This window comes from Kwoniella shivajii, chromosome 1 (assembly GCF_035658355.1).
Source record: "Kwoniella shivajii chromosome 1, complete sequence".
Lineage (NCBI taxonomy): Eukaryota > Fungi > Basidiomycota > Tremellomycetes > Tremellales > Cryptococcaceae > Kwoniella > Kwoniella shivajii.
Window position 1 is genome coordinate 2,263,209 of NC_085908.1, and position 27,863 is coordinate 2,291,071.

The 27,863-nt window shown below is 42.7% G+C and overlaps 10 protein-coding genes across 10 annotated transcripts; 4 read left to right on the top strand and 6 right to left on the bottom strand.

The window, feature by feature from the left end:
• Nucleotides 1-327: 327 nt before the first annotated feature.
• Nucleotides 328-2,048, bottom strand: IL334_000847 (uncharacterized protein; the record flags this gene model as incomplete). Its single annotated transcript, XM_062932609.1, has 5 exons — nt 328-1,236; nt 1,296-1,415; nt 1,514-1,780; nt 1,912-1,950; nt 2,025-2,048. The coding sequence occupies 5 exons, from the start codon at nt 2,046-2,048 to the stop codon at nt 328-330; spliced, it is 1,359 nt and encodes a 452-aa protein (XP_062788660.1).
• A 541-nt stretch (nt 2,049-2,589) lies between these two features.
• Nucleotides 2,590-3,934, bottom strand: IL334_000848 (uncharacterized protein; the record flags this gene model as incomplete). The annotated part of the gene is made up of 4 exons (XM_062932610.1): nt 2,590-3,357; nt 3,439-3,690; nt 3,760-3,798; nt 3,881-3,934. The coding sequence occupies 4 exons, from the start codon at nt 3,932-3,934 to the stop codon at nt 2,590-2,592; spliced, it is 1,113 nt and encodes a 370-aa protein (XP_062788661.1).
• A 375-nt stretch (nt 3,935-4,309) lies between these two features.
• IL334_000849 (uncharacterized protein) lies at nt 4,310-6,998 on the bottom strand (the record flags this gene model as incomplete). The annotated part of the gene is made up of 10 exons (XM_062932611.1): nt 4,310-4,350; nt 4,429-4,726; nt 4,802-4,877; nt 4,942-5,347; nt 5,408-5,607; nt 5,688-5,814; nt 5,890-5,904; nt 5,970-6,036; nt 6,132-6,412; nt 6,536-6,998. 10 exons carry the CDS (start codon nt 6,996-6,998, stop codon nt 4,310-4,312), a joined length of 1,974 nt encoding a protein of 657 aa, XP_062788662.1.
• A 569-nt stretch (nt 6,999-7,567) lies between these two features.
• On the top strand, nt 7,568-8,990 carry IL334_000850 (uncharacterized protein; the record flags this gene model as incomplete). Its single annotated transcript, XM_062932612.1, has 7 exons — nt 7,568-7,802; nt 7,874-8,042; nt 8,171-8,233; nt 8,327-8,363; nt 8,443-8,551; nt 8,720-8,793; nt 8,871-8,990. The coding sequence occupies 7 exons, from the start codon at nt 7,568-7,570 to the stop codon at nt 8,988-8,990; spliced, it is 807 nt and encodes a 268-aa protein (XP_062788663.1).
• Nucleotides 8,991-9,504: 514 nt separating this feature from the next.
• On the bottom strand, nt 9,505-12,710 carry IL334_000851 (uncharacterized protein; the record flags this gene model as incomplete). The annotated part of the gene is made up of 11 exons (XM_062932613.1): nt 9,505-9,996; nt 10,079-10,147; nt 10,225-10,317; nt 10,475-10,735; nt 10,835-10,910; nt 10,983-11,119; nt 11,204-11,528; nt 11,605-11,772; nt 11,846-12,043; nt 12,126-12,256; nt 12,339-12,710. 11 exons carry the CDS (start codon nt 12,708-12,710, stop codon nt 9,505-9,507), a joined length of 2,322 nt encoding a protein of 773 aa, XP_062788664.1.
• Nucleotides 12,711-13,216: 506 nt separating this feature from the next.
• IL334_000852 (uncharacterized protein) lies at nt 13,217-14,724 on the top strand (the record flags this gene model as incomplete). Its single annotated transcript, XM_062932614.1, has 7 exons — nt 13,217-13,377; nt 13,461-13,475; nt 13,627-13,842; nt 13,908-14,021; nt 14,103-14,184; nt 14,289-14,561; nt 14,653-14,724. 7 exons carry the CDS (start codon nt 13,217-13,219, stop codon nt 14,722-14,724), a joined length of 933 nt encoding a protein of 310 aa, XP_062788665.1.
• Nucleotides 14,725-15,230: 506 nt separating this feature from the next.
• IL334_000853 (uncharacterized protein) lies at nt 15,231-16,348 on the bottom strand (the record flags this gene model as incomplete). Its single annotated transcript, XM_062932615.1, has 5 exons — nt 15,231-15,658; nt 15,737-15,803; nt 15,892-16,052; nt 16,147-16,255; nt 16,322-16,348. The coding sequence occupies 5 exons, from the start codon at nt 16,346-16,348 to the stop codon at nt 15,231-15,233; spliced, it is 792 nt and encodes a 263-aa protein (XP_062788666.1).
• Nucleotides 16,349-16,688: 340 nt separating this feature from the next.
• Nucleotides 16,689-21,686, top strand: IL334_000854 (uncharacterized protein; the record flags this gene model as incomplete). Its single annotated transcript, XM_062932616.1, has 23 exons — nt 16,689-17,013; nt 17,091-17,188; nt 17,261-17,521; nt 17,585-17,839; nt 17,901-18,004; nt 18,065-18,224; nt 18,282-18,390; nt 18,445-18,628; nt 18,687-18,762; nt 18,821-18,908; nt 18,956-19,065; nt 19,132-19,223; nt 19,275-19,389; nt 19,450-19,566; nt 19,622-19,941; nt 19,997-20,088; nt 20,153-20,329; nt 20,389-20,576; nt 20,636-20,720; nt 20,780-21,054; nt 21,113-21,180; nt 21,253-21,359; nt 21,427-21,686. The coding sequence occupies 23 exons, from the start codon at nt 16,689-16,691 to the stop codon at nt 21,684-21,686; spliced, it is 3,666 nt and encodes a 1,221-aa protein (XP_062788667.1).
• Nucleotides 21,687-22,884: 1,198 nt separating this feature from the next.
• On the top strand, nt 22,885-23,121 carry IL334_000855 (uncharacterized protein; the record flags this gene model as incomplete). The annotated part of the gene is made up of 1 exon (XM_062932617.1): nt 22,885-23,121. One exon carries the CDS (start codon nt 22,885-22,887, stop codon nt 23,119-23,121), a length of 237 nt encoding a protein of 78 aa, XP_062788668.1.
• A 494-nt stretch (nt 23,122-23,615) lies between these two features.
• Nucleotides 23,616-26,137, bottom strand: IL334_000856 (uncharacterized protein; the record flags this gene model as incomplete). Its single annotated transcript, XM_062932618.1, has 2 exons — nt 23,616-23,709; nt 23,772-26,137. 2 exons carry the CDS (start codon nt 26,135-26,137, stop codon nt 23,616-23,618), a joined length of 2,460 nt encoding a protein of 819 aa, XP_062788669.1.
• Between the last annotated feature and the right edge of the window lie 1,726 nt (nt 26,138-27,863).

A 27,863-nucleotide genomic window follows, 5' to 3' on the forward strand; every position in this document is an offset into this window, starting at 1 on the left:
GACTTCGATTTCTTAATCTTGGTTCGAGTGTCAATCTCTGATGACATATGAAAAATGAATAGTTTGTATCAAAATGCAGCAACACATATTTCACTTTGAATCAACGAAAGATGTTATATGGTATCTGGTGACATCACGATTTGCTCCACGTTTCGCCCATCTACATCTGTCTTTGTCATCTATGCATCCGAGCATGAAATTGTTAACGTTGATACTAGAAGAAGGGCAACAAATCCGGGAGACTGTGTGGCTCGGCTTGACATGGAATGAATACATGTACTATTGACAAAGCTGCTCGAGACGGACCACATAATAATCATACCGCTTTTACCTGACCCCTCTGAAACATACTGCTGTTCGGTTTTTCTCCGCTGTATCTGCCAGAACGTACCACCGTGCCCATTCTGACACTAAAAAAGATGCTATATGATCATACGATCGTTGCGGAATCTCGAGTGAGATCAAATCGATGTCCATCGTCCAGGTCAGCCATATCACGCGATTTAATTTTTCACAGTACCGCAGCTCTTGCAGTCGATGTTCACTGGCTGCTACTTTCTCATGACCAGGACTCCACCATCCCTTGAGCTTCTCGAGATCATCCCAGCTACCTTTCTCTTTGTATATGTTTAGTATCTGCCGTTTGATGTAGCAAGGGCTGACGAGTTTGGGAGGTAGACATTTGGTTGTATCGCATAATCCAGCTAATTCCCAATTTATCCGAAATTTTCTTGTAGAGGATTTTTCGATCAGATACTTGGGCAATCCTTCTGACCGATGGCGTGTCACTCTCCCAGGACACCCATCTTCTGGGCAAGAGCAGTGATAATGCGTATAATCTATCTGATTCAACCATTTCTCCCATTCACGCTCATTTTGAGGAAGTCCAGGATGTGGCAAAGGTGGTGGTAAGACGAAATGGCTCGAAGTACCAGATGAGCCGGGAGTACCGAGAATAGGGGTAGTAATGGTGTTTATGAGGGGAGACTGACTTGGTGCAGCAGGCCGATCGGGTGTTGTGCTGTTTAGGGGAGGATCAGGAGAAGGTTGTGCGGGTAGTGGGCAAGGCGTGCTCTGTTGCAAAAGTGGCTGCTTGGAAGTTCTTGTTTCCCGGTGATCGGGACGTCCATACGGTGCCGGTTGTCTTGTCTTGCTCCTGGTAGTACGAGCCACGCTAGAATGTGAAATGATGCCAGAGTCTTGATCGTCGTCCTCCTGGGCTCGGGCGTCCGAGTCCTATAGCTTCAGGTGAGCTGAGTTCTGGAAAACGAGAACAAAGGTCATAATTGATTCACCTCATTGATCAAAACAGTCTTTCTATCTGTTTCAGTTTGAAAAGCATTGGCGTCGCCAGAATCATCTTGATTCTCTGCTTCGTCATCGACAAGATCGATAATGGGGATTTCCGGCTTGATCTATCCTCTCATAACCTCTCGTCAGCTCCCGCTCGAGCCTCAATATCACATATTGGACACCATCGACTAGAAGTGAATAGAGAGCAAACAGAACTCACATCGTCATAGACAATACTCGTACCGTTTCTGTTCCTCATCTGTTCCTCCAAGGTCCTGTTTTCTTCTTTTAAGCCATTTATGATCTCCTGGTAGCGTACTGTATCTGCCTCTAAACCACTGTGTGCTCTTGTCAATTCTATCAACTTGTTTTCCGTAATTCGATACAACGACATCGCCCTTTTATATTCTTCATCGTGTTTACTTCGGGCTTCTTCCAAATCTTGTTGAATTTGATTTCGGATGGTTCTTACATCTTTCCGCGAGTGCTAGTTTACCATAGAGTGTTACATTAGCTCCCTGGCGACCAATCTGGTGGAGGGCTGAACAAATGAAGGAACGCATGAATGACAAAGACGGAGGAATGGCGAGAATCTGCTATGGTAGTACTGTTACTCACCTCAAGCTTGGCTTCAAGTCGTTTGATTTTCTCTTTGAGCTGTTAGTGAATTGATTTGTATTAGTGCAAGCGATCTTAACACCAATGCCGGCAAGAAATGACGAGATGCTTACCTGGTCGTTAGTCAGTTCCGACATGATCCAAAGAATGTACGACGACAGACTAGAATCGCTCGAGGTTTACGTCAAGAAATACAGTAGCGAATGATACTTTGCCAAGGAAGAATAGAGAAAGAAGAGGAAAGAAAAAGATATAAAATTGATCGTTGTCTGTTATATATGCTTTGTTCGCTGGAATAGGTCAAAGCGTGTTTCAAGTATCACAAAACATATTCAGGTACCATCAAACATGTACGGACACTAAAGATATTCGTGTGCTCTGTGAAAAAGCGAGTATAGATGGGGTTCGTATCAATCGCCTGGAGTTGTTAAAGCTGTTATAGCAACCGTGAACATACAGTCCTCGAGACAGATCATTAAGAGAATGTCATCGTATAGGACGATACAAAAGTATTGTTCATGTCGAAGGAAACAAAAAGGAAACATACAATATAATCAGACAGTACAACTCGGTTCCTTCTCCCCTGACATACACATGATACAAGTTTTCACACACCGTCCATTCCTTTTCATCTTCCACATAGTACATTTGGCAAGTAGGTTGATTAACGAGTTTAACTTAATTCTCTCTGGGTTGTCTAGAATCAAGCTCCGTTTTTGATTCAAGTACAAGTATTTCCATATATGTCAACACGGATTGACAGCCCAAGATGACTTCATGTTCCTTTCGCTCTGTCCATTTGTACAACGCAAATGCCCAAGCTCTCTTCTTAACGATACGACTTAAGAATATGTAATATAATTGAAAGTATGGAGCTGTTTTATAGTGTATGTATTCAGGTTCCCACCAATCACGCCATTTTGTTATCTCATAGGCTTTGATTCCTGGGTTCCTGTGAATATGATTTCGAATTTGTGCGAATATGTAGCAGAAAGTCAACCGATCGGGTGGTAGGGGTTCAATAAGTTGGATAAGCCTTGTATGTGTAGTATCGGTAAGCACATTTTTGCTCTTGTTCTTTGTGTCAAGATCACCGATCCTTGCTGATCTCCTTGGGCCTGAATCTGGACATCGATGAGTATCTATAGATTGGGCTTGACATCGATCGGATACTCCCCTTTGGACGTAAATGAGGACTTGTTCATACCAGTCTTGCCATGTTGGAGCACTTGATGCCTTGGAATAAGCAGATCGTTCCTCACGAGAATCGAATGATGGGTAGTTTGGAGGTGAAGATCGCGGTGGCAAGTTGAATTTTATAGCCGGAGATATGGTGGGACCTGAGTTGTTCGTAACTTGCCTATTTGAGCTTGAGGGCTGACGAGAGATGGTGAGGTCTTCGACCGCATCGGCGGTGTTATTGTTATCAGCTATGATAGGTTCGTTCTACAATATCGAGAAAGTTGAGTCATCTCACGTCAGCTCATTCGTTTTTTGTTTCTAAGGTTAGTCATCGTTCAAACTCACTTCATCTTGATCGCCATCATCAAGGAAACTTATATCCACATCACTGAGTTTATCAAGATCCTCTTTCACTCTTGTATCCATTCTTAGACTATCCAGAATGAACCTCACGAAGGCGATTGATTTCTCGAGCTGCGCCTTTTGTCTTTCCCAGTAATTCACAATACATCTCACCAAATTCCATGCCTTTACTGTGGCATCATCATGGACCCGCTTCATTTCATCTGAAAATCTTTCAAGTAGGATTTTCGCATCCTGCAACATGTTTTCACCAAGCGATCAGTAGTATTCCAAATGGATGGGGTTGATATGATCCAAGCTTACATTGTGTTCTCGTTGAATTACGTCCTTGCCTTTCAGAAGCTATTTGTTCAGAAACGGTGGAAACTGTCAGTTGACAATACGTATATACAGTAGAGTACCTTACAAGGGGAAAACAACTCACCTTTTGGTGCACATCCAGTGTGGCCATGAACAGATCTATATTGGGATCATCCATATTTATACAACACGATAGGATACAGAGCAAAACACAAGTTGCTTATTATGTTTTGTGAGGTAACGAAAAAGAGGACTCTGAAGGATATGAAAGGGATATGAAAGACGAGGAAAAACTGGTCAATAGGAAAGGTGAAATACCCAAAATAGGACAAAAAATAGCGAATGAAAGCGAAGCGAGTTCATCTATTAGAGAGGTGATTCAGGCCCCCTCATCGAACGAAGAGGTCAAAGCGTATTATCATGTATATAAGATTTATACGGAAACTTTAATTTCCATAAAGTCAATTGAGACATTTTGCCACATTTGCTGTAGAGTTGCAGTACGTATATCATCAATGCATATTGTCTATACTGTGATATCATCTATATTGATCTAGTTAGGTATCTTCACCCTCCAAGCGGACATTGGTAAAGCTAAGAACGATTCTCAGCCAACTATTTCGATTAAATGGACTATCAAGAGACATGAAGGCAAAAGAAAACGTTTCTCACCGGATAACTTCTTGATTGTAGGTAATACGAATCCAATCAATATCGCCGCTCCTAGAGTTACACAAACCATACTCATAATATAGTATCCATCTCTGACGACAATACATTCACCTCCTACATTGGAACATGCATGTTTACCCATCTCTGAAATACACTCATTCGGAGTCGTTGCCAAAGCTGATTTTTCCGATAAAGTCGAATATGGTATGGAACACGTTGCTACTGTGAGTAAATCGACTGAACGTAATATTAATGGTTTAGGCCATGTTCCACCCAAGTTCGATACTGTATTCAGCAGCTGAAGACGGGAAAGGCACAAAATCACGTGAGCTTCGTCATGAATTGAAGGAGTTGGAATAGAACCAAAGCTTACAGTCATGTATGTACCGCCGATTAGAGGATCAGCTATTTGAGTGTGGAAAGCACATATTCCAACAAATTGAACGGTACTTTATATTCCATCTTATAAGCTATCATCAATTCGACACGGCACAGATGGATACGACAGCTTACCTAGTCAAAGAAGAGAGTAAAGTGGTCAAAACTACTAAAGTGAAATATCCATTTCCAATTGGACCTTTTGGAAAACCTTTAACGACTAAAGTAGCTATACTTGCCATGATCAATCTTGCCCAGAAAGCGTATAACCAAGGTCTGAGTACCGTTGAACCTTCTTCCTGTTTATTACTAGTACCACTGCCATTACCAGTTAGAGGATGTCTTGATGAAGTTGAAGTGGGACGTGACCATTTAGCTGCTAACCATCCTACAGCCATTTGAGCTGGAAAATCCAATAAAACAGCTATTGCTAAATCTTCCTTTGATAATCCTTTTTCAAGCAATTTAAGTCCTGTCACTGAATCGTTCACCATAAATCCAATCTTGCATACCAGATGTACACAGAGGAATGATTGAATATCTAGATGACCAACTCATCAGCTAAGTCGCTTATGCCAATGATACGGGATGTATAGCTCACTTTTCAGTCGTACAATACTCCACATGATCTTATACACTTTCTTCACGTCCATATCGGGATCATTTTCAGCAGGTGGATCTTCAGTCTTGTATACAGCGATTAGTATTGTGATGAAGACAAAGACCACGGCCCAGAAGCGTAAGAATCCTCCTAGGGAGACTAGAGGATACTCGAGTGGAGTTGAGCGGAAATATTTATTTCTGACATTCCATTTATGCAGTCAGTGCCAATCCTCTCTATGCATGAGCTCCGGTGAGATGAGAGACAAAATGAGACATACGAAAAGTCCACACTGTTAAATGCTAAGAATACGGTAAAACTTAAAGCGTTTCCAATTCCAATTCCGATCGTTTGAGCTGTAGAAGCGTATGATAGATTAGGTTGAGAAAGAAGGGTGAGAGCCCAACCTAAAAGAAGCGAAAAGATATCCTGTCGTCAGAGAGATCGACAGCTCGGCACTTTGGCCTGATGAAGCAGCTTACCATCTACCGCGATATCTACATTCCAGGCAATTGTTATCATCTTAGTTCGTAGATTGAGTTCCAGATGAAGTGTAGCTTACCTTGAGTGGCGGCTGCCAATATCAAACAGCCAAATACACCTGTAATGAATCTAATATCTATTGTTTCCTATTCAATAGGTTGTGAAAGAGGTTGACAAAATCAGCAATCAGAACATCCTCTTTCTACTGCTAACTCAACAGATTTCTCTTTGGAATACACACCTCATTTAACCAGCCTTCAACTCTTCCACCGATCCACCACATTCCCAATCCCACTATACCTTGAACAGGTACAATCCAACTTTTCCTTCTTCCCCAACCTTTGACAAACCAAGCATCTACTATAGGTGACCAAAGCAATTTCAACGAGTAAGGCCATGTAGATAACGCGAATACTGCTAATTGAGAATATGATAAATGTGATTTTAGAAGGAAAGGTAGAGTACCGAATGTTAACCCTAATGGTATACCTTGTAACCTATCATCGGGATCAGCTTTTTTGTCTTGCCGACACACATAGAGACTCGTTAATAGCTTACAAATCTACATTTCGATCAAGTACAGGAATCAGCTTGATGCTCTTTTTTTTTGGCGAAAGAAGCACGGGAGGCGAGGGACAAACTTACAGAGTAATACAAGTAAAGCAAAAGCTTCTTTATCTCTTTTACTGCTTAAACCTTCCGATTCGCCTTCCTCGTCCAGCTCTATCTTCTCAAACCTTTCTTTCTCCTTACCACTCCTTCTCCTTCTGGGTGAGGATATGGTATCTTCATCATCCGTTATTGATATTTCTCTTCTCAATAATCCTTTCTCCTCAATATCATTCATATCTTCAACGTTCCTACCTCGTAACGTATGTGATTCACGGTGTAACATGTTATGGGAAATATCTTGATCGGACGGGGGAGTTGTGCCTGTGACAGAGGAAGATGAAGAGGTGTCACTTGAACGTGAAGGTGATGGTTCGGATATATGCGTAGTTGACCTTGTGATTCGTTTTGTCAATGATGATGTAGGATGCTCAGTCGATGTAGTTTGTGCTTGAGTACTGATGTTTCGTGCTGATCGAGTAGATCGTTTAGGAGCCATTTGGGATGATTTCGGGTGAATAGGCGAACCACAATTACGAGACTCGAAAGCAGTAAAAGATGGTATTATTGATGTATGAGGTTGGGATATTTTATATATTTTGTGTTCACGGTATCAGTATAAAGTGCTATCTATACTGAGTGTTCAAGAGAAGAAAGGAGGCTTTGGATGATGTGAATATTCAATCCCCCTTTATATATCCTATCGCTATGTGTGCAATTCAATTACACCTCTCTCTCTGACTTCTCTCAACTCTCCCTCTGTCTTTACCAATCAGATCAATCGTCCTCTTTGGACTTTGAAAACATTTCCAAAACATTTTCAAACTTGTTGCATCGACGTGTTTTCTTTAGCGTCACCGGCGGCAAGTGCCACCAACATGCCACGTCGCGTGAAAGAGAACACTTCATTACGTAACATGATACTCGATCAACTTGCACGCTCAAAGATCCCCAATGCAGAGAGAACTTTACTCTACTATCAGCCTCCAACTCTGCTTCTCTTTAGCATCTTAGCCAACCCCTCATTACTCTTCCACCCAGCTCACACATTTCTGCCAAGAATTCAAGATGTCAGTGCCCGTCCCACCACCAGCAGTCGAGACTTTCCCGGCAGGCGTACGTCCTTTCGCTCAGCGTAAACATCCAAAAACGATCTGCATGTTCGATGTCGATGGGACCTTATCCTTGGCGAGACAAGAAGCATCTCCTGCTATGTTCGCTACTTTACAGAAATTACGGGAGTACACCGCTGTCGCTTTCGTTGGTGGAAGTGATTTGAGTAAGATCTTAGAACAAGTTAGAAGTGAATATCATATATTTCTCTCCTTCAGATCCAGATCCAAATCCACACACAATACTGACTTGCATGTTAAGGTCTTAATCTCTTTGATTACGGATTCGCCGAAAATGGTCTTACAGCATACAAGCTCGAACAACCCCTCGCTTCAGCAAGCTTCATCAAACATGTCGGAGAAGAAGAATACAAGAAACTCGTCAACTGGATTTTAAGATATTTGAGTGAAGTTGATGTTCCCATCAAGAGGTGAGTAAAGTAGCCTATATCTATCATGACCGTACAAGGCCAATTAGTACTGAGGGAATGTCCAACATCCGGCTATACTCTCCCAATTTTGACTTGTGCTGATGTCAATCGCCATTCATCAATCACAGAGGTACTTTTATCGAATTCAGAAATGGTATGATCAACGTTTCTCCTATTGGAAGGAATGCATCGTAAGTGAGAATTTTCTTCGCAATCCTCACTCTGTTTGCTCTATAGTCACTATGAACTCAATTCCTTATCCAGCTGACAATGTCCTTTATTAGAATCCAAGAACGACTTGATTTCCAAGAATTTGACAATGTGAGTCTTTAACCATTAAAAAAGTTATTCGTCATAGACTATCAGGGTTCGGTGCTGACTTGCGCATCTAATTCTCTAGGAACACCACATTAGAGCCGATATGGTCACTAGACTTGAAGAAGAATTCCTCCATTTAGGTTTGAATTTCGCTATTGGTGGTCAAATCAGTTTCGATATTTTCCCCAAAGGTGGGTCTTTTTTCTTCTTCTTCAGATGAGTACGCTATCATTTTAGAGGAGAATGAAATGGGATAAATCACATTATCAAATGGAATAAGATAGAAAACTGAAAACCTGAATTGACGTGAATTCCGTACAAGTTGATCTGATCAGGTGCTGACATCATACCCACAACAGGATGGGATAAAACTTATTCTCTCACACATGTTGAAAAAGACGGTTACGATACCATCCACTTCTTCGGTGATAAAGTAAGTGATTGATAATCCTTCAGCTTTTTCTATCCACTTCATATAGCATGATCGCTAATAGTCCATCTTGTACATAGACATACAAAGGTGGAAATGATTATGAAATCTTCTCTGATCCAAGAGTCATTGGACATACAGTCACTTCACCAGAAGATACAATGAGACAACTTGATGAGTTGTTTGAGGGTCTTGCTTAGTTAGACTTTGCTAGGTCTTGCTTATGTCTGGCTGAAAGGAGGGAAAAAAACGAATTCTGGTGGAACAGGTAAATAGCCTTAGCCATGCAATGTAATCTTTAGTCGCATACATAGATAAAAATAAATTCAAAACAATCAATATCTTTCGCTTCACCCCTGCAATCCTTTTTGGGAATCACGAATATGGAAAATCACAAAATACCTATAAATTATCAACCTGAATTGTTCAGAGGACATAAAATCATACATGCATTATGTGATATGACACTAGAGTAGTGTTCTGGAAACATCCGATCCGATTCATTCTCATCACTAATTATAACTCGAGACTCATCTGCCTCGGTGAAGCTGATGACTTATGAGAAGATGAATCGGGGTTTCAGATGAGCGGTCAACCATTCCGCAGAAATCTAATTTGAAACATTTGTGGTAGAAATGCATTCGTTTGCAAGAAATCACATGTTGCAAAGTACATATCTATGCGAAAAAAGCCATAAAGGACATGACTTGTGTTCTAAGCTTCCTCCTGAGGGGTATTACCTAAATTTAAACCTAATCCTACACCACTATCTCTCCTCAGAGGATAATGCGGTCTATGTTCTTTCTCTTTATGATGAATATTATTACCAATATCATTGGATTCCAACTGTGATTGACTATACTCATTATCACCTTCGAGGTAATTGTATTCATCATCGTCTTGCCATTCTTCTTCATCAGTAATCACACCTAAAGCAACACCGACTTCTTCTTTACCTCTTCTTAACATTGTTTCACCAAATTCGAAACCTTCTTTTTGATCTAAAACAACCTGCGTCACTTCTCCATATGCTTCATATATCTTCTTCAACGCTTTTCGATGTATAATATCTGCTAATTTTGATGATGTTAATAAAGCTAATCGAGGCGAAGAAGAAGGATCGATTGTAGTTAACCAGTTTGAAAATGTTGATAAAGCTGATGTTAATGATTTGGGTGATGTATTCGGTAATCTTGATAAAGGGGTCTATCCACACAAGTCCAATATTTAGTATACCTACATGAGTAATTTGCAATTCATTTGACAATGCTACGACAAAATCACTCACATCTGCAGGTCGAGTTCTTATTGTCCTCATGATAGGTGCTAAACCACACTGTTCGAGCAATTTACCGTGCTAAACGAGGTTGCGCAAACAGATTAGTGGTCGTTCAGAAAGTGAGACTCTATATTGTCGATCGCAGATATACTCACATGCTCAAATGTCATACTTTCCACATGTCGCTTGATCCTCTCTTCAAGCATTGATACTGTTCTTATGGTGAAATCGTATACTTCGAGAGTGTGCTATGTTGCCAGTCGGCGAGTCAGTCATCGCTCCGAACACAAGCGAAGTCATCTAGACTGAAGTACGCTCGACAGAATTGTAGGGGTTGTATTTTCCGTTCTGAGTGAGAATGGCATCTGCCTCACAGCCAGCTATCCAGCCCAAGCAGATACTCACCTCTAGATAACCTAAACAATTAACCATAAACAGATCTTTCTCCCATTCACCACCACCTCCTGCCGACTTCCTCATCTCTGCCATTCTTTCACACATCTCAACACAAGGATCGACTGATTTGTCCAATAATTTGGCTAAATCAGCGTCTGATTCTCTTTCCGATGGATCGACTAATGAAGTTGAATAAACAGAAAGAAGTTCTCGAAGAATTAAAGAGAAATCTCTCAATGCTAATGGAGGTGACAGAGTTGCGTCGGGAGGCTGTCGAGGTTTTCATCAGCTCATAATCCCTACTGGATTAGGGGAGGACATGACGGCGTGGTTGATCTTTGCTTAAATTAAGAGACAGACTTCACTTACATGCAAGAATCTCAATAGACTCCTTCCTTGAGCATCGAGATTTTCGAAGAAAGCAATATAAGCTTGATCGTGTATTCTATTGTCGGAATTTGTTCTCAGCTCCTGTATTTGTTGATAGACAGTCACTTGAAAGAATTGGCAAACTTACTCCTGTAATGTTTTACATAATAAAGCTTGTTCACCTATAGTCTTCCTCATAGTGATCAAATAGAACTGAAGGAGGTTTGCGATTTTGTAAGCCATGATTATACCTTCTTGAGATTTAATGGTTTGTTGAATACGTAACTGACGTTTTTGATCAGCTTAGTTTGACCTTGCTTTCGATTTTCGATGTAAGGCCATATACGAAATGCTTAAGGAAGAACTTACTTTTAATGGTCTACCTAAACCTTCTAAGTGTTTATCCATAGCTTCTACAACCATTAATTCTTCTTCTCCTTCACCTATCGATTCCCTTTCGGCACCAACCATCCTTCTCTTCTCTTTTACGCCGAATAAACTATCTAGGAATTCATGTTCACTAGCAGTGGCTTGATGTACCCAAGCTAACATGTCTCCTACGTATCGAGTGGGATCATGAGCGTGTAACTCGATTGGTCTAGGTAATCCATTTGGTCCACCTCTAGTTAAAGCATCTAGGAAAGATTGAAGGATAGATGATGATCTGGTGGAAGTCAATCCTTGCAATGCATCTCTGCAATTTGTACCATTGCATTAGCTTCTGATGGATCTATCATTTGTAGGAGAAAAAAGTGAAAGCAATCACTCACCTCAATAAAGGTGGTCTTTCTTTTAATCGTTTGATGGCTTCTCTCATGACAGATGAAACTTCCAATTGAGTTTCTCTTGTGAATTGTCTAAATTCGAATTGACACCAACGATGTATCTTCTTATATCCCGATTCCATTTGATCTGAAGTAGCTCTCATTATGTCCAAGCTGCAATGTCAGATGAAGATCAGTAAAAACTATAAAATATGTGTCGTTGATGTTAAATGACGCATTTACTCACCCAGCTTGCATTTTGCCTTCTTCACCACCTAACAAGACTTCACAATCTTTTCTAATCTTTTCTACTCTGTCTAAAGCGTCAAATAAGGTTTGACCAACTACGACTTCTCTTGAGCCCAGAGCCGCCAGTTCTGATTCTGACAGCGTAAATCGAGATAAGAATAGACTTATCAGTGATGATCGCAATTGTGCAGAAGCTCTATATTTGGTATTGCAAGTCAGTATCCGTCCTTCAAGTTTCATCCCATTTGAGGCGAATGTCAAGAGTCAATGTAACCTACCTCTGCGAACGTAGCCCATCTGCTCTTTCCAAGAGATACTTTGTACCACTGTTCGCTTGATCCAATTCTGATTGAACTTGATCACAACGAACTTGCATTTCTCTCATATGTTCTCTCAGAACCTCGAGTTTCTACTTTACCATCAAATATCAGTCAAAAATTGTGTCATGGCCGCTACCTCTTACCTGCTCGATAAGTTGAAATAAGACTGACCTCATCAACTTCACCAAACGCTTCTAGGAACCTTTGACTTCCACTAGCAAGAGTACCTTCTATATCTCTTTTTAACCATTTTCTAGCTGTAGCTGCACTTTGTCCCTTCAAGGTCCTTCTTCTAGGTAATCCATCTTCTAATTCATCTTGAGTCTCAGCCTTTCCTTTGCCTTTATCCACTGGAGCGTAGAAAGACGAAGCTAATTCCAAAGCTTCCCTGGATGATGGGTCATCGAAAGAGGTTCCTATTGTTTTGTATATCCTCAATGATATTGGGTTGTTCCTGCTCGAAGGCATAGATGTAGGTGTGGATAGTGAGAGAGATAGTGAACGAGAAGGTGATGGTGCAGGTGGAGGTGAACGGACCGACATGATGACGGACGCTCTTATGAAACTACTTCTGGTATTGTCAAAATGATCTATCACCTCTCTGCACCAAGTTACAAATGAAAGTAGTACATGTATACTCGCTGAAACATCGTTCTTCGCTACCACTTTGGCCTTGGACGTGACTTGAAAGTGGGTGATGCGGGGGAAACGACATTGAACGATAAACTTAATCAAGTGACTCATTTAACAGCCCACACTGGACACGCGTGTGTTTGTGATACGCCGAAGGTCAACCTTGATAGCGGTGAACCACGTAATTATCACATTCAAACCACCTTTTGTCAGTGACATCTTTTTTTACTTTCCTTTAGCTTGACGGAATCATCGAACAAGGCTTCAGCAGTGCATCCGATTCCAGAGGAAGAAATAAGAAAGTCAAGAAACAACATCTCTCTCTCCCTGATTCGAACTGAACAGTCACCCCCCAAACTGTAACACCCTAAACTCAAGAATATTCGCACATCTCCATCTCTGCTCCTTTGTCAACAATGGCTCCAACCACTCGATCAAAACAATCCACTCCTGCACCCGAGTTTGCAACGGATTCGACATCCACTGCCATCTCACCTTCGCTTGGTGGTGAGATCAAACATAGGCCCAGAGAAGGAAGTAGAAGTAGAACACGAGAAGAGGTTTGGGATCCTAAATAGTATGTATTAGTCACAATGATATTTCCCTGCCCTAATTGACATCACAATGTGTCTCACTGACATCTCTTCCATCGTCGCGTAGCGCTGTTGATCTCGCGTGAGTAGTAGCATTACAAGTTTGATTGTATACTGATCCCCACTCATCCTTATCTATTATTACATGTAGAACAACAACGTGAGTCGCATTTTTATTCATGATTATCACGGTGACTCAGATAGAGCTGATGGAGATGGATCTATATTTACAGTATCGACGAGAATGTCTTCCTCTTCGTGCCCAACTTGATTGGATACGTCAGAGTACTCACAGCAGCTGCTTCTCTCGTATTCATGCCCTACCTTCCCAAATTGTGCACCGCCCTTTATTTCGTCAGTTGCATGTTGGATGCTTTCGATGGTATGGCAGCTAGAGCTTTAGGTCAAACCAGTAAATTCGGTGCTGTATTAGATATGGTCACTGATAGGTTCGTCTCCTTGCTAGCAAACTTGCCAAAAATGGTCGAATGCTGACCATATGTATTTTTGCTAGATGTGCGACTGCATGTCTATTGACTTTCTTGACCTCTGTGTATCCTTCTTATTCTCTTCTCTTCATGTTCTTGATCACTTTGGACTTTTCGTCACATTACATTCACATGTACTCGTAAGTCCTTCTGTCTACTTTCTGAATTCTGTTCTGTTTTCAGATGAATATCATACTGACTGCCAAGTGTTGTTTTCACAGATCATTGGTTACCGGTTCATCAAGTCACAAGACCGTTACTTCGGATGTCTCCAGAATTCTATGGTATTACTACAATGATTCTGTGAGTGATGTTCTCTTTAGCGTGTCCAATATGCAGAACTATAGTTCCTTCTTCGTTTGTAGAAACTGAAAGAGACCTCGCTGACTATGCTATCTGATTCACAGAGAACATTGTTCATCTTCTGTTTCGCCAACGAAGTATTTTTTGTCTGCCTTTACCTCAACGCGTTCTTGAAGTCCCCAATCACCTCTTCATTCCCCATCCCATCCATTCTTCTCAACTCAAGTCTCGCTCTCTCACACCCTAAACTCTTCGGGACAGTCATTTACACTCTCAAGAACTTGACTTGGCCTCAAGTAGTTGGTGCCATCACATTCCCTATTTGTGCTGCCAAACAAGCTATAAACGTTGTCCAGTTCTGGAAGGCATCCAAAATTGTGAGTACCAGTTTCAAATCACACGTTCCCTTGTCTAGATATAGAAAAGATACAGACTTGGGGAATCACGCTAATACGAGATCCTGTTTAGCTCGTTGGTGTCGATCTCGCTGAAAGACAAGCTGCCCGAGAAGTTGCTGCTCAAAAAGCTCGAGGGCAATAAACCTGATTGACATGCAGCTTCTATGCCGGCACCTAATGAAGAGGCGTATGACCTGGTGGCTTATATACTGAAGGAGCGGTGATAATTTGGTTGAAATGATCAGAAGGCAGGGCAATCCCGCCGGTAGGCAACGAAACTGAGGACTGTGAAAGACTGCCTTATTAAGGTAAAAAAGATGTGATGACTCAATTCTTTTCGATGGATGGATTAATAATAAAAAACTAATAACTTTATATACCCGCATGAATTATGAATAGAAGGAATGCAAGCAATCGCCCTTGTTTGCATGACAGATTGACCAGAGTTCCATGGATACCTGCGGATATTCATGGGAGATTAAGTTCATGCTCTGACGTTAATACTCGTACAACTTGTCTTTCGTAAAGATCTATAAATTCTGCTACGACGAACTTCCTGTGTGTGCGATCATGCCTGTATGGTCCCCAGTTTTCAACTCAGGTCCCTAAGCTTTATCCCTTTTACTTCGATAACTGCCAACATGGATATTATCTCTTCTTCGCTCCACCACCGAAACCACCGAAACCCATCATATTGGCCATATCATCTCTTTCTTTTATAGCTTGTTCGACTTCCTTATCTTCTCTCTTCTCAACTTTTCTTCTTTTCTTAGCATCTTTCCCATTCATTTGAGCAGATTGATTATTATTTTCTTCTTCTTGATCACCTCTATATATACCTAATTGACGTAACTCGTCTTCTTCTCTTTTCTTCTCCCTTTTCCTCTTCTTCTCCTCACGACGTCTTTGCTTTTCCTCGGATTCCGCATCTCTCACAGCTTTCAAACGTGCTTGGAAATCAAAGTTTTTAGCCGTTACAGCTGTTTTTGTAGCTTCTCTTAGGGCTGCTATTCTAGCTCGAACTTGCGTTAACGTTGATCTTGCCACTTGAGTAGTTTGACCTAACATTCGTAGATCTAGATCGGGAATGCCATCAGCGTTGGGTCAAGCTCATACTGAGACCAGAACGTCAAATGTCGAGGGACAGGACTTACGTCCACGACCATTCACATGATCCAAATATGACAATGAATCTTTATAAGTCAAATTACACATTTCACACTATTCCCATTAGAATCTACGGTCAGTCCCATTTCCTTTCACATGTCAAGTTTTAAGCCAGACCCATAGGAAACGTAGGAAGACTCACATAAAATCCAGCTCCTCTGGGTCCTTTACCCGTCGTCGTCGTTTGTACTAACATAGTCTTATTCAGGTTTTTATTTAAATCTAAATCTTCTTTTCTAGCTTCGAGGTTTTTGGTAGGTTTCGGTAGATCATCTCCTATCTTTCTTCGAGGAGGTGCTTTCCCTGTTTATGATATTAGCATCGATCGTGTATCGAAATATTTGTAGTTGTGACGGAATGCAACTCCAGACCAATAATGTAAGAAACATGTGCTCACCCTGTGACATGGCTTCTTCGGCTGCCTTGGCATATTCAGCACCCTCCTCATCTTTAGCTTTGGCTTTTGCCTCCCATTCCTCCTTGTTCCATGACGGCCTAGCAGCAGCCTAAAAAATCAAAATCATGTCTTATGTCAGGCGAAATACCTCGACATCAAGAAGGAAAGATCTCACCGTCGACGATTGTGCCTTGTCTGCCATCGTTTCGTCCAAATTCGGTTTGCAGATTATACCAGAATTCCTTTAAGCCGAGTACTTCGGTGAGGGGTTCCGACGTATTTTGTAAGATCAAATGATAGAGAAAACGGATGCATGACTAAAGATGTTGAGTGTCGTTGGAAGGACTTTGAACGAGCAACAATACATTGTTGCTATTATGACGGTCACGTGATCATCGAGGAAACATCGCTGGAAACGCGGTCAACTTCTTCATCCCATCAGGATATACCTCTCTCTAATCTAGTCTCACATATCTCATAGATTTCGTTGACTTCTTGCTCTACCGTCATTCGCCAGAGGTTCAGGGACTTGAAGCGCAAGGATGTTCAACTCTCCTTCGACGAGGGCAACTCCCCGGAAGGCAGCTTCCAGAGCTTCTGTTGCACGATCAAGACATCAGACACCTTCCATTTTCTCTGAATCAGCCTCACTCGCTCAAGCTCCTACACCTTCCATCAGATCATCTAGATTAGCCGTAGTAAAACGAGGAGCATCTCCAACATCTTCTGCTGGAGATACAGTACGTACCACTAGGATTGATGAGGGATATGAGAAGGACAGAGTGTTTTGGAGTAGAGATGAAAGGCATCTTGTGGCTAGTTTAGGTCAAGTACCAAAAGAAGTCGCTTCACTTATAAGAGGATCTGGTGAGTTCGAAATGGTATAATCTCCATATCGTTAGGCCTATCGTCAATACTATGCTGACTGGCTGATTCTCTCCTAGATCTCGTTGTAAATCCCATAGCAGGTCATGTTGATCCACAAAGTGGATTTGCGATGGTTTCAAGCCCTTCCACCTGTATTGCGTGGAACTATACAAAGGTATGAGTCAAAATCTCGAGGCAGACTCGTTATCATATACTCATGAGAGCTGACGATGTATCTTATATACAGCGCACACATTCTGCACCCACAACATACACCTTCCCTTCACCTCCCGCCTCATATTCCATAACTTCTACACAACCACCGACACTAGCAGTTTTGTACACAGGTTCATCCTCTTCAGAACCAGGGATGGTCCTTGTGTCGACGACCGGGGAGATCCGTTTTTGGGAAAGTATGAGCTTGGCATTAGCGAATGTGGATAGATATCAGGAGATTTACGTTGAACTGGGAGAGGACGATTTCATTGAGCGATTGTGGACAATCGATGTAGGTTAGGTCTCAAGTACCCAGCCAACATTATTCAGCTTGTATATTGATCTTCGCTATCAGGGAAATAACTTTCTTCTCACCACGACAACATCTCTTGCATTCCGACTCACGATATCTGCCTCCGGCGGAAGACTTGTTCCTAGTTTGACGAGCTTGACCAGACCGGGAGGGATGTTTGGTCGCGCCTCAGCACAGATATTCAACGTACGAGAAGACAGGGAAGGAATCTCATCAGTCACTAGTGCCGGGGGGTATGTGTATATCATGGCTCAGAGAATGATACAAAAATGGGCTTTTGGGCATGACGGTCAAAAGGTAAGTGTAACCTTGTATGGTCGAAATCATTCGATCACTTACGCTTTGTTGGTCTTGATAGTTCATACAGGAATTCGATCTTCACGAGACAGCTGGCAGTTGGCTGTTTGACAACTGGTCAAATGGAAACGTTTCTCTAGAATTGAATGACGTCGTCTCATGCGGGTAAGGTTTTCTTATCGTTGACATCGCTTCAACCCCCGCTGAAGCTGCTTCCAACCTTAGCCAAGACGAGCTTGCTGTCCTCATCTCCTACGTGGAACAGCAATCCGGTACATCAGGTTATCCCAGATTACACAACTCTCACGCTATTGTCATCTTTGCTATTCATCCTCGATCTCAAACTCTCATGGTGTCTAGAGTAGTTGATGTATCTTACCTAGCTGTAAGATTTAGTTCTTGTTTCCAACAACACATTCTTCGCTCTGACGTTGTGATATAGCATTCCGACCCTAGAATGCTTGATGTGCCGAGATTGCTTGTACCACTCGGAAGTTCCATGGCATTTATCAGGTTTGCAGAAGTTGTATTGATGGTTTCGTTAGATGAAAGTAAGTTTCCTATTTTGCCGGTAGTTGTTCCCCAAGACTGACGTTCACCTTCAGGTGCACCATATGAGGAAGCTATCACTCTGAAAGATTCTGGTCGAAATGCCTTCATTGGTGCAGGCTGCATTGCTCCATCATCGTCCAAGAAAGGTTCAACCGTCCCATCGATAGTTGCTATCCCAGCTTTAGGCGGATTAATGTCTATAGAAGCTCTTGATTACGGCGGTCCCTCAGAATCACTGTAAGCTCTTCATAGCTCGAATTACTTAAAATAACATACAACTGATGCCAAAATCTAGTACGCAACTTTCATCTGCGACGGCGAGATTGAAATCAAAGATGGAACAAGCTGTATTCTTTGGCGAGCGAAGCGATGTAGGTCATTGATTTTGCAGAACATCTACACAGGTATGCTGATACATGGGATACACAGAATCCATTGTCATTCGATTTGCCAGCAGGTTTCCAGGGTAATTTGGCAGAAGCTGCAGAGATCGTATCAGCGGAGATTGTATCATCAAGTGAGCAGCTTGCCCGATGATACTTGGACTGTGCTGACTCCCTTCAGGCTCACCATATATGGCTGGAATATTCGAGCTTCGACCTCATCTCAGTGACAGATTACTCAGACTGAAAGAGCTTATGAATTTCATCAGAAACAATGGTCTTCTCACTATCGTCAGTATCAAGTATCACAAGTACTTTGCAACTCAACATGTTCCGTCTGACACTTGTTTCTTGTAGATTCCTCAAGCAACTAGGAGAAGATTATCTCGAGATGCAGAAAAAATAAAAGGTGCTATCGAATTGTGGGACTACCAAAACAAACATATGGAGTGAGGAATCTTCTGACTGCGGTTATAATGAAAACTGATCAAATCGCCTAGTCAAATCCACAGTCGATCTCCTCAATCACTCTTGTCAGACTCCATTCTGACTTATATGAACCAAGCGGATGTTGTTGAAGAAGAGGATTTCGTAAGGTTATTCTTCCGAACACAGGTTCGTCTCTCTTCTTTAGTGCTCAAGGGATACAATTTAGCTTACACTGAAGGATTACAGGTGCAAAACCTCCATAGACTCCTAGAAATAGTATTTGTCACTGCTCGAGCTTCACTAGAATCAGCGAATCGCAATGATCTATCTTCGTGGATAACGGAAGCAAATCGAATATTCATTGTACGTCGCACATCCTTTGACCGTATCTGTGGAGCTGATAGTACGATCGGTGCAGATTGTTGAACGAGCCGCTGCTCAGTATCGTGAAGAAGAATTGTATACGTACGAGATTGATCGTGAAAGGCCTGTTGTGGAGATATGGACAGCTCAGGATTCACTTATCGAAGCTCTTGACTTTCTATATACCACCACTGAAGCACTGATCAAAGAAAGAACTCGAGATCTGGGATCAGTCATCGATGAACCACCATCTGACGTCGTTGAAGCAGCATTGAAGAGGGAGCAACAACAACAGTCTAGACTCAAAGGACAAATGGCTATTCTCGCAGCTGCGCTATGTACCAACATGGAAGACAAATGCCGTGCGACATCCAGGTGAGTCACTGCCTTTGAGAACCGACCCTAGCTGGTACTAACTTACTTGTCTCAGAAGGGAAATAGAGGAAGGCGCAGATCCTCAAGAAGGTATAACGTTGAGGGAAAAATGGGCGGAAATGAAACCGAGAGTCATCAGACCACTAGGTCAGTCATTAGGGTCGCAAGTGACACTGAAAAATACATCTGCTGATTCTCCAATTGATTGCAGTGGGCATCGACCGATTATCTGAGGCTTACGAGTTGGCAGAGAACCATACCGACTATCTTACATTGGTAATATTATGTCATGAGCAGTCAGGTCCCGACACCGCTAGATTACAACGTTATATCGAAAGATTTGGAGAAGAATTCGCTTTCGTACTGTATCAATGGTATATCGATCAAGGTATGTTGACTTATCCATACTGTATTTCTCATTACATTTGCTGATAACGCTTGAATCAGGCCAAGCATACGAGCTTTTGAACCAGGACGAAGTCTATGGTGTACTGGTCACTCGTTTCTTCGCAGAGCATGACTATCCTGAGCTTGCTTGGATGCATCACCTCGCGTTTAGAAGATACGACGAAGCTGCCGGATCACTGAAGGCTGTATTGAGAGATGAAGGAACAAAGGGATTGAATCAACAACATGTCAGTAAAACATCAAGGTTGGAATTGCGTTGATGATCTTACTAAACTCATCATCGTAGCTGGTAGGAAGTATCGCCAAACTTGCAGCAATAGCGGATGTGAGATCCAAAGGTGTTTCGGAGCAGAGGAAACGATTACTGCTGGGTAAGTGGATGGATCTGCTCCTCAACAAACACAAACCTAACTGAAATATCTTCTCCCAGAACTCGATGATGAGCTCGACCTCGTCAATATCCAATCTGCACTACTGGATTACCTTTCTCCTTCAGGACGACAAAAAGCCACTAAACTTCAAGACCAAATTACCCTCCTGGCTGATCGACCAGCATTCAGGAACCTTTTCACTAATCTCGCCCAACAACTGATATCAGGTTCAGCACTGGACATAGAGGGACTGATAGACGTATTAACGCTGAAAGATAACTTTGAAAGGACACGAGACGCCGCTTTAGCTTTGGAAAGATTGGTCGGCGACACTGTACGTCTAGAACTCACAGATCCAGTTACAGTACAGACTAAACTGACAATTGTGATAGGCATTACCGGATGGGCGAAAACAAGTTGCCGTGCTGACGATATGGAGGAGAGTGTACATCCGAGATGAGTAAGTGATCGGGCAGACCTATCAACCGATTCGGACAACCGATTCGGAATACCAGCTGATGTGATTAAATAGTTGGGCTTCAATCTCTAATACTTCAGGACGAAGTGAACAAGCTCAAAGAGCAAAAGTACGAAATACACTCGCATACCAAACCATAAAATCGGTGAATGACGATAAAGGTATGTTCGATTATTCTTTTTCTTCTTCACGTCCAAATCACCTTGACTAATAAAGATACTCAAATAGATTTCCCGCCCAATTTCATCCTTTCACCATTTACAGCTTCCCAACCACCTCTCCCTGCAGAACTGGCCGCTCGATTCCCTTCATTCTCAGCGGAAGACATAGCCTCGTTAATGGCCGACCATGAAAATGAAATTGAGCTTTTGAATAGATACCTCGGTGAAAACGCTCTGGAAGAGAGGATAAGGGAAGTAGCGGAGTTGGTCAAGAATGACCGAGAGGATGAAAAGCGAGAAATGGTTGATGTCGATATTGTAATGTAAGCATAACTCGCAAAGCAAGAGTTTCGTAGAAGTGACGGAGCTGGAGAAGATGGGCTATGCGAGGTCCGGCAATTATCGCAAAGCTGTACTATGCACATTATATACACTTCAGCATGACGTTCGTCGTTGATTCTTTCGAACATGAGCGACCTGACTTTCGGACTAGTGCCTATTCGTTGACATTTGCAGTGTCACGGAACACAAAAATATGGCTGAGGTCCGAAATTGTTGTGGCACAGCTTCCATTCAGAGAGTCCCGATATCACACGTCGTTCTTTCACCTCCACAGAGAGGAGCGTGCAGTCTGAATGGTTAGCGGAGTCTGATTGGAAGCCGGATGATTTCAGAGACACATCTCGGTCAGAAGAGGTGTTCTAGACTAGAGCTGAATCTGGGTTTGTAGTCATACGAAGACGCTAAATAACAGCTAGACGGCAGTACCGTCTCGAAGCGACTCGTTTATGCCGGTGACGAAAGCTTCACCGAGGCGAAGAAGATAGGAAGGATTCCAAGATAAGCAGAAAGGCTTTTTGTTACTCGAAATCAAGAAGCATATAAAGGATATATTCGTAGTCGCTTGGTTGAGGATATTGTGTAACCGTACTTCACTCGCAAAGCTGTTGCAGCCAATGAATGGAGTAAAGTCTGCTTCTCAATCGGTACGACAAACGTTCGAAGTCCGAGGCGGGAGAAAGGTGAGCTGTGCATAGCTTTTGGATCAGCACCAGCGATACATGGAATTGGGGGGATTGGCCATTTCTAGTGTATATATAGAGCAACATTGGGTCACAAAATGATCATTCGATCAACACAATCAATCATTTAACTCATATCGTTGAGAATACAGACAGTACATCATATCTCCATATCGCCTATTCCAGTATGTCTACCACAGGATCCACGAAATCAAAAGCTTGCATTTCTTGTATCTCGCTGCAAATCGAAAGTTCATGCAGATTCGATGGAGGTAAGTACCGGGCCGCTGAATGTATTGGCAACCAGCTTACTGTGGTCCCCATAAACTGATTCATGTGTGTTGTGAGGTTACTAGAGAGAACAAGTGCACCCCCTGTCTCCTCAATCCTGACAGAACTTGCACAGGGGGCACCGGAAGAGCTTCTGACGTCTGGTATGTATAAGTCATCACGTCAATCAGGCTCCAACGTGGAATTGCGATCCTTTAACTGATCATCCAAAAATGGCATTCAGGGATTCCGGATCATTGCAGTCAGCCCCAGTTTCGACCAACGTTCGTAACAAATATAGCTTCCCGAGCGCTAAAGCGAATGCCGAGGCGGCGGAGGCAGCTGCGGAGAGACATCCTTGGTATGGCGATGAAGCTGAAGACCCCAGAATGGGTGATTATCATCACGATCCGAGCACTGGGAAAAGTGTTTTTCGTCCTGGTAATGCCGGAGCGTCTACTGGAAATTGATAGTACTCCTTATCACATCTTTGACGCAATTCTGACGGATTAGAGCTTTTATACAATTCCAACATCAGTAGCCTATTTTGATGCATACGTTGTCTTAATCCTTTCACATGAGATCTTCTGAATTGCCGTTGCGCCACCTGGTTGGGGTCGACGAACTCGAGGCAGACGTACAGGGGCTGAACAGCTACATGCGATAAGATGTAGATCACATCTCACGTGTCCAGAGAAAGATATCAGGAATGCAGATTACCGAGATATCCATAACTGCTGAGGAATTTGTATAGTATATGGTGTATGTAAGTATATATCATGAGTTATATAAAGTATTGTCCAGAGTACAAAAGATTGTCCGTGAAAACAAGAAGCTGATTCGAAGTAAGCAAATAGCAACAGTATTAAAACAAATGTGAAATTCCTCCTTCTCCGGTTCCCATAAATTCATTAAAGTGTCGTTAAAGCATAGCCATTCGAGAGAAGAGTAGGTCAACCCGAGATTAAATCTCATCTCGTCGAGGTACTAGTGAACCATTACATATCCCTCTTTGACGATGTCTCATCAATGCGTCACCCCTTGCAAAACCTTTTCCACTAGAAGAATAACCCAAAGTTAGCGTCAATTTATCATGAGGAGAGGATCATGAGAAACCTACCAAGGACAGGGGAAAGGTTTGGTACCACTATGAATTCTCATATGCCTTCTCAAGTCGTGTTGTCTTACGAAAGCAGCATGACAATCATCGGTGTTACAGACATATGGTTTATCTTCCAAGTGAGTTTGAATATGAGAGTGAATAGCTGATTTCCTTGGGAAATGTCTCTCGCAACCTTCGATCAGGCATTTGAACCTCTTGACGGGCTGTCCGGTCATTGATCCATCCAAAGTCAGGAAAGTCGTATACAGCTTCTCGAGGAAGGCCCTTGGTAATCCTGCTGGACCATTCGAACCATCACCGCCTGATCCGCCTGAGGGGCCGGAGCACGAAGTTCGAGGAGGTTGAATGACCAATTGAGGTTGTTGGTTCGGTACTTGTCCCATCTGTGTGTGAGAATGAGAGGCAACTAATGAAGTACCGGAATCAGACGTTGACCTTTGCATTACCGATACTGAAGATAGATCAGGTCCAAAGACCAAGGCTCCTTTAGGCGAAGAATCTCGTTTCGCCATGGGCGGCTGTTCTTCGATGACTGTCATAGGGTCAGATGATCCAGCAAAGAATGAAGAATTGATACCTTCTTCAGGAGAGGAAGTGGTACCTTTACCCTTCTTAGGTGTCTTGGGCTTTGGTTTAGGTCCGGGTTTCAACCGTTTGCCGATAGGAGGATATTGTTGTCTCTTCCTGGGAGTCTCAGGACTGACTGGAGTGGAGTGACTCCAACCTTGATGACCGTCACTCAGAGGTTCGCTGGGACCGGCAGAAGCCAAAGGACCGAATAGACCCCCTTGAGATAAGGAATGTGACATTGGGAGAGGTGGCGGTGGCGGGATGCTGTTCATCGTGTGTATGTATGGCGCAGATACAGACCTAGGTGCGTTAGGAAAGATTGGCATCTCATTAGATCGCATTTGGTAATTGAGGAATGACGCTGAAGCATGTCTTTGGGGGTGAGGAGGCATACTTGGTCCAGGAGCGGGAGGAGGTCCAGATTGAAAGTTGAAGATTTGAGGCTGAGAAGAATACGTTTGCGCTGACCACGCTTGAATATCCATTGATTGAGTAGCGGAAGGGAGGCCAGGTTGATAGTTGAGACTCATGCCAGGAACAGCAGGATATTCCATGTGCTGGAATTGAGGCTGAGGGGGGAGAGCAGGCTGGTGGGGAAATTGTGACGAAGATGGGGCGCTGAACGTCATACCCTCTTGAGCCATCATGGGTGTTTCTACAATGGTGGTCAAAGTGTTCTGTCGATACCCCTGGCTACCAGGGAATGACGCGACTGACATCATGGATGTGGATTGAGGCATGACTGAGTTCACTTGAGACATGAGAGTCATATCGCCGTGGACTTCGTTTTGACCAAAAGCTCCTTGGTCTTGCTCTGGAGAGGTATAGAATAGGCCCGCAGGCTGTTGAGGAGTGCAAATAGGAGATCCACCGGGTATCGTAGGACTGGGGAGATGGGATCGTGAGGGCATGAGTTCTGGTAAACTAGTAGAGGCTGGGACGGGTGGGTACATCTCGGATAATGGCTGTAAGCTAGGTGACATGATCTCGTAGGAGGTAGAAGCCGTCATTCCCGATGAAGCAGATACGTTTCTATCCTGTTGATATTGCTGAGGGGCACCAAGGTAAATCGAGGAAGATGAAACCGCACGCGAAAGAGGTACGTTGGTCGTGAGAGAAGTGGGATGTTCAGTGAAACGTCGACGCGATGCTGATGGGGATACAGGCATAGTATTGGCGTCATATGTAGCTTGCCTTATTCTTTTTGCTGATCGATGAGCACCTGGAGTACCAAGACCTGATAAGGTTCGAGTCTTCTTTGCACTTCGTGGAGCAGTAGGTGATTGTATAGGGCTAGGATCAGGCATAGATACCATGACTGGTGTAGTCACTTCGTCTGATCGAGGAGCTTTGAGTGGTGAGCCATATGGCATCCCATCTTCGAAAGCAGACATATCCATTTCATCTACGTTGAGCCCAGTAAAGTCCATTCCATCCCAATTTGTCACGGGGTCCGAATTTGCGATTCTGACAGGAGTAGGAGCGACTGATACAGGTCTGAAGCCCAACGTAGGCGTTCGAGTTCTGTCGGGAATAGTGAAAGAAGTGCCGGATTGAAGCGAGTGCATCATATTTGACTGAGCCTGTATGGATGTCATGGGTGATATGAGAAACCCCTCCGTTCTCATCCTTCTTAGACCTCGGTCATTGGGAGTCTTACGAATAGTGTTGAATGGTGAGGAAGGGTCGAAGTGAGGGAAAGCGGATTGCACAGGTGATGAAAGAATGTGGGGTGTACCTTGAACAGTATCAAAAATCTCACCGAAAGATGGAGGTGCTATAGGAGATGACATATTTGAAGTCTGCATATTCCATAATGAATAGATACATTGGTAATTGGAAGGTCAGTGCGGTACAGGACTGTCAGGGGCGAATGCGATGTATGGAAACGGTTACTCACCTAAATGTCCTGCGCACAGACAGTTTTGAGACTATACTTCCACAAAACGAAATGGCAATGATCAGGCTATAGGAGACGGGCTTGAAGAGCTATATCAACCCAGCCTTCTTGAATGTATATATCCAGATTCCAAGTCTCGCTTGAACTTCTGCAAGAAGATGACCTAACAAGCAATTTCTATCGCCGCCAATCGTTGTTTGACAATGTCAAAAGGGGATTCGTAAATGGGCTAGGAGAAGAATAGACAAAGATGGTGGCTTAAGTCTGGTCTAGTCAATGAGTGCAGCGATCATCAATCTCTTGTATCGGTCAAGTTGATCAGGATTGGAAACCTTCAATTAAGGGTGAGACAAGAAAGATCCAAAGTGGACGAAATCGTAATATCTTCTTCTACTTTTGCTTCAAAAAGAATGTGAGGTGAAACAGTGGAGCGCTTTCGTTTTTTTCGTGTTGCAATCACGATTATAGGTGGTTCAAAAGAGTGTGGGTAATCTTCAATGATATGATAGATTGAGTGATTGAATGAATTAGATATTTGACAAAATTTCGGATTGTTTGTGTCGATTTAGTGATTGACTGTGTTTCGTAAAAGTCAATAGAAATAGCTCCGATTTTGCCAAATCGTTTCTGAATATGTTTAAAAGAGTGTGATGTTTGTCGATATTATTTTCGTCGTCGGTGAGAATTGTAGGTAAGATGATAGTATAGACAAGCAAGAGGATAGAATGGAGATAACAAATGATGATGAATGATAATGATGCAGATTATCTTTTGATTGACGTCCTAACGAATTGTCACACTTGTTATTCTGCTCATATGTGTGTACCTCGCAGTTCCGATCAATTCTTTCAACAACTTGCCTAATCGACAGTACTTGGACTACTAATCTTATTTGATGATCTTACGTATAAAATTTCAATTTACTTTTTATTGTTCTTCTCTCGGAGAACGATGAGCATTACCAAAGTGTACTTCCGTTGGTCCTACTCTGCTGGGAGGGCAGCACGCAATAGAGCAAACTTTGTGGTCAACTTATTAACAAGGATTTGTTCGTTCGTAATGACTCAAAGTCAAAATACCCTTTTTCCCATAAGAATTCCCTTTCACGCATTCAACCCAAGTTCTGAACATGAGCTAACAGACTTGTTTACTTTTTACTCTTTAATGGAAGTCTGAATGTAATCGGATCGGAAATATTCATCCTAAGATGTGCTACGGGCAAAAACCTTTGCGGAACATCAGTTGGAACCAATGTGGTTCATCGGATGGGATGTTATGTTCTTGGTTTGCCGATCCGCTTTTTTCAAGTTCAGATGTTCTCTCATGAACCCCTGACTTTCCGGATTTATAAGACTCGCAGAGTTAGAATCGACACAGAAACGAACGTCATGATAAAGTGAAAGAACAATTTGAAAGAGAGTTGCGATCTGTAGAAGGTGAGCTAGTGAGGTAGTGTAGAAATCGCGTGGATATCTGAATTGATCACTGCATGATGATGCCTGTACTGGTGTACTCGGCTCTTGGAGCATTGATAGAATGCAATTCACTTGCTGATATGGTATCATACATGCCCTCAATTCAGTGATTATAGGATGAAGATATAACCCAGCGGTGATTGA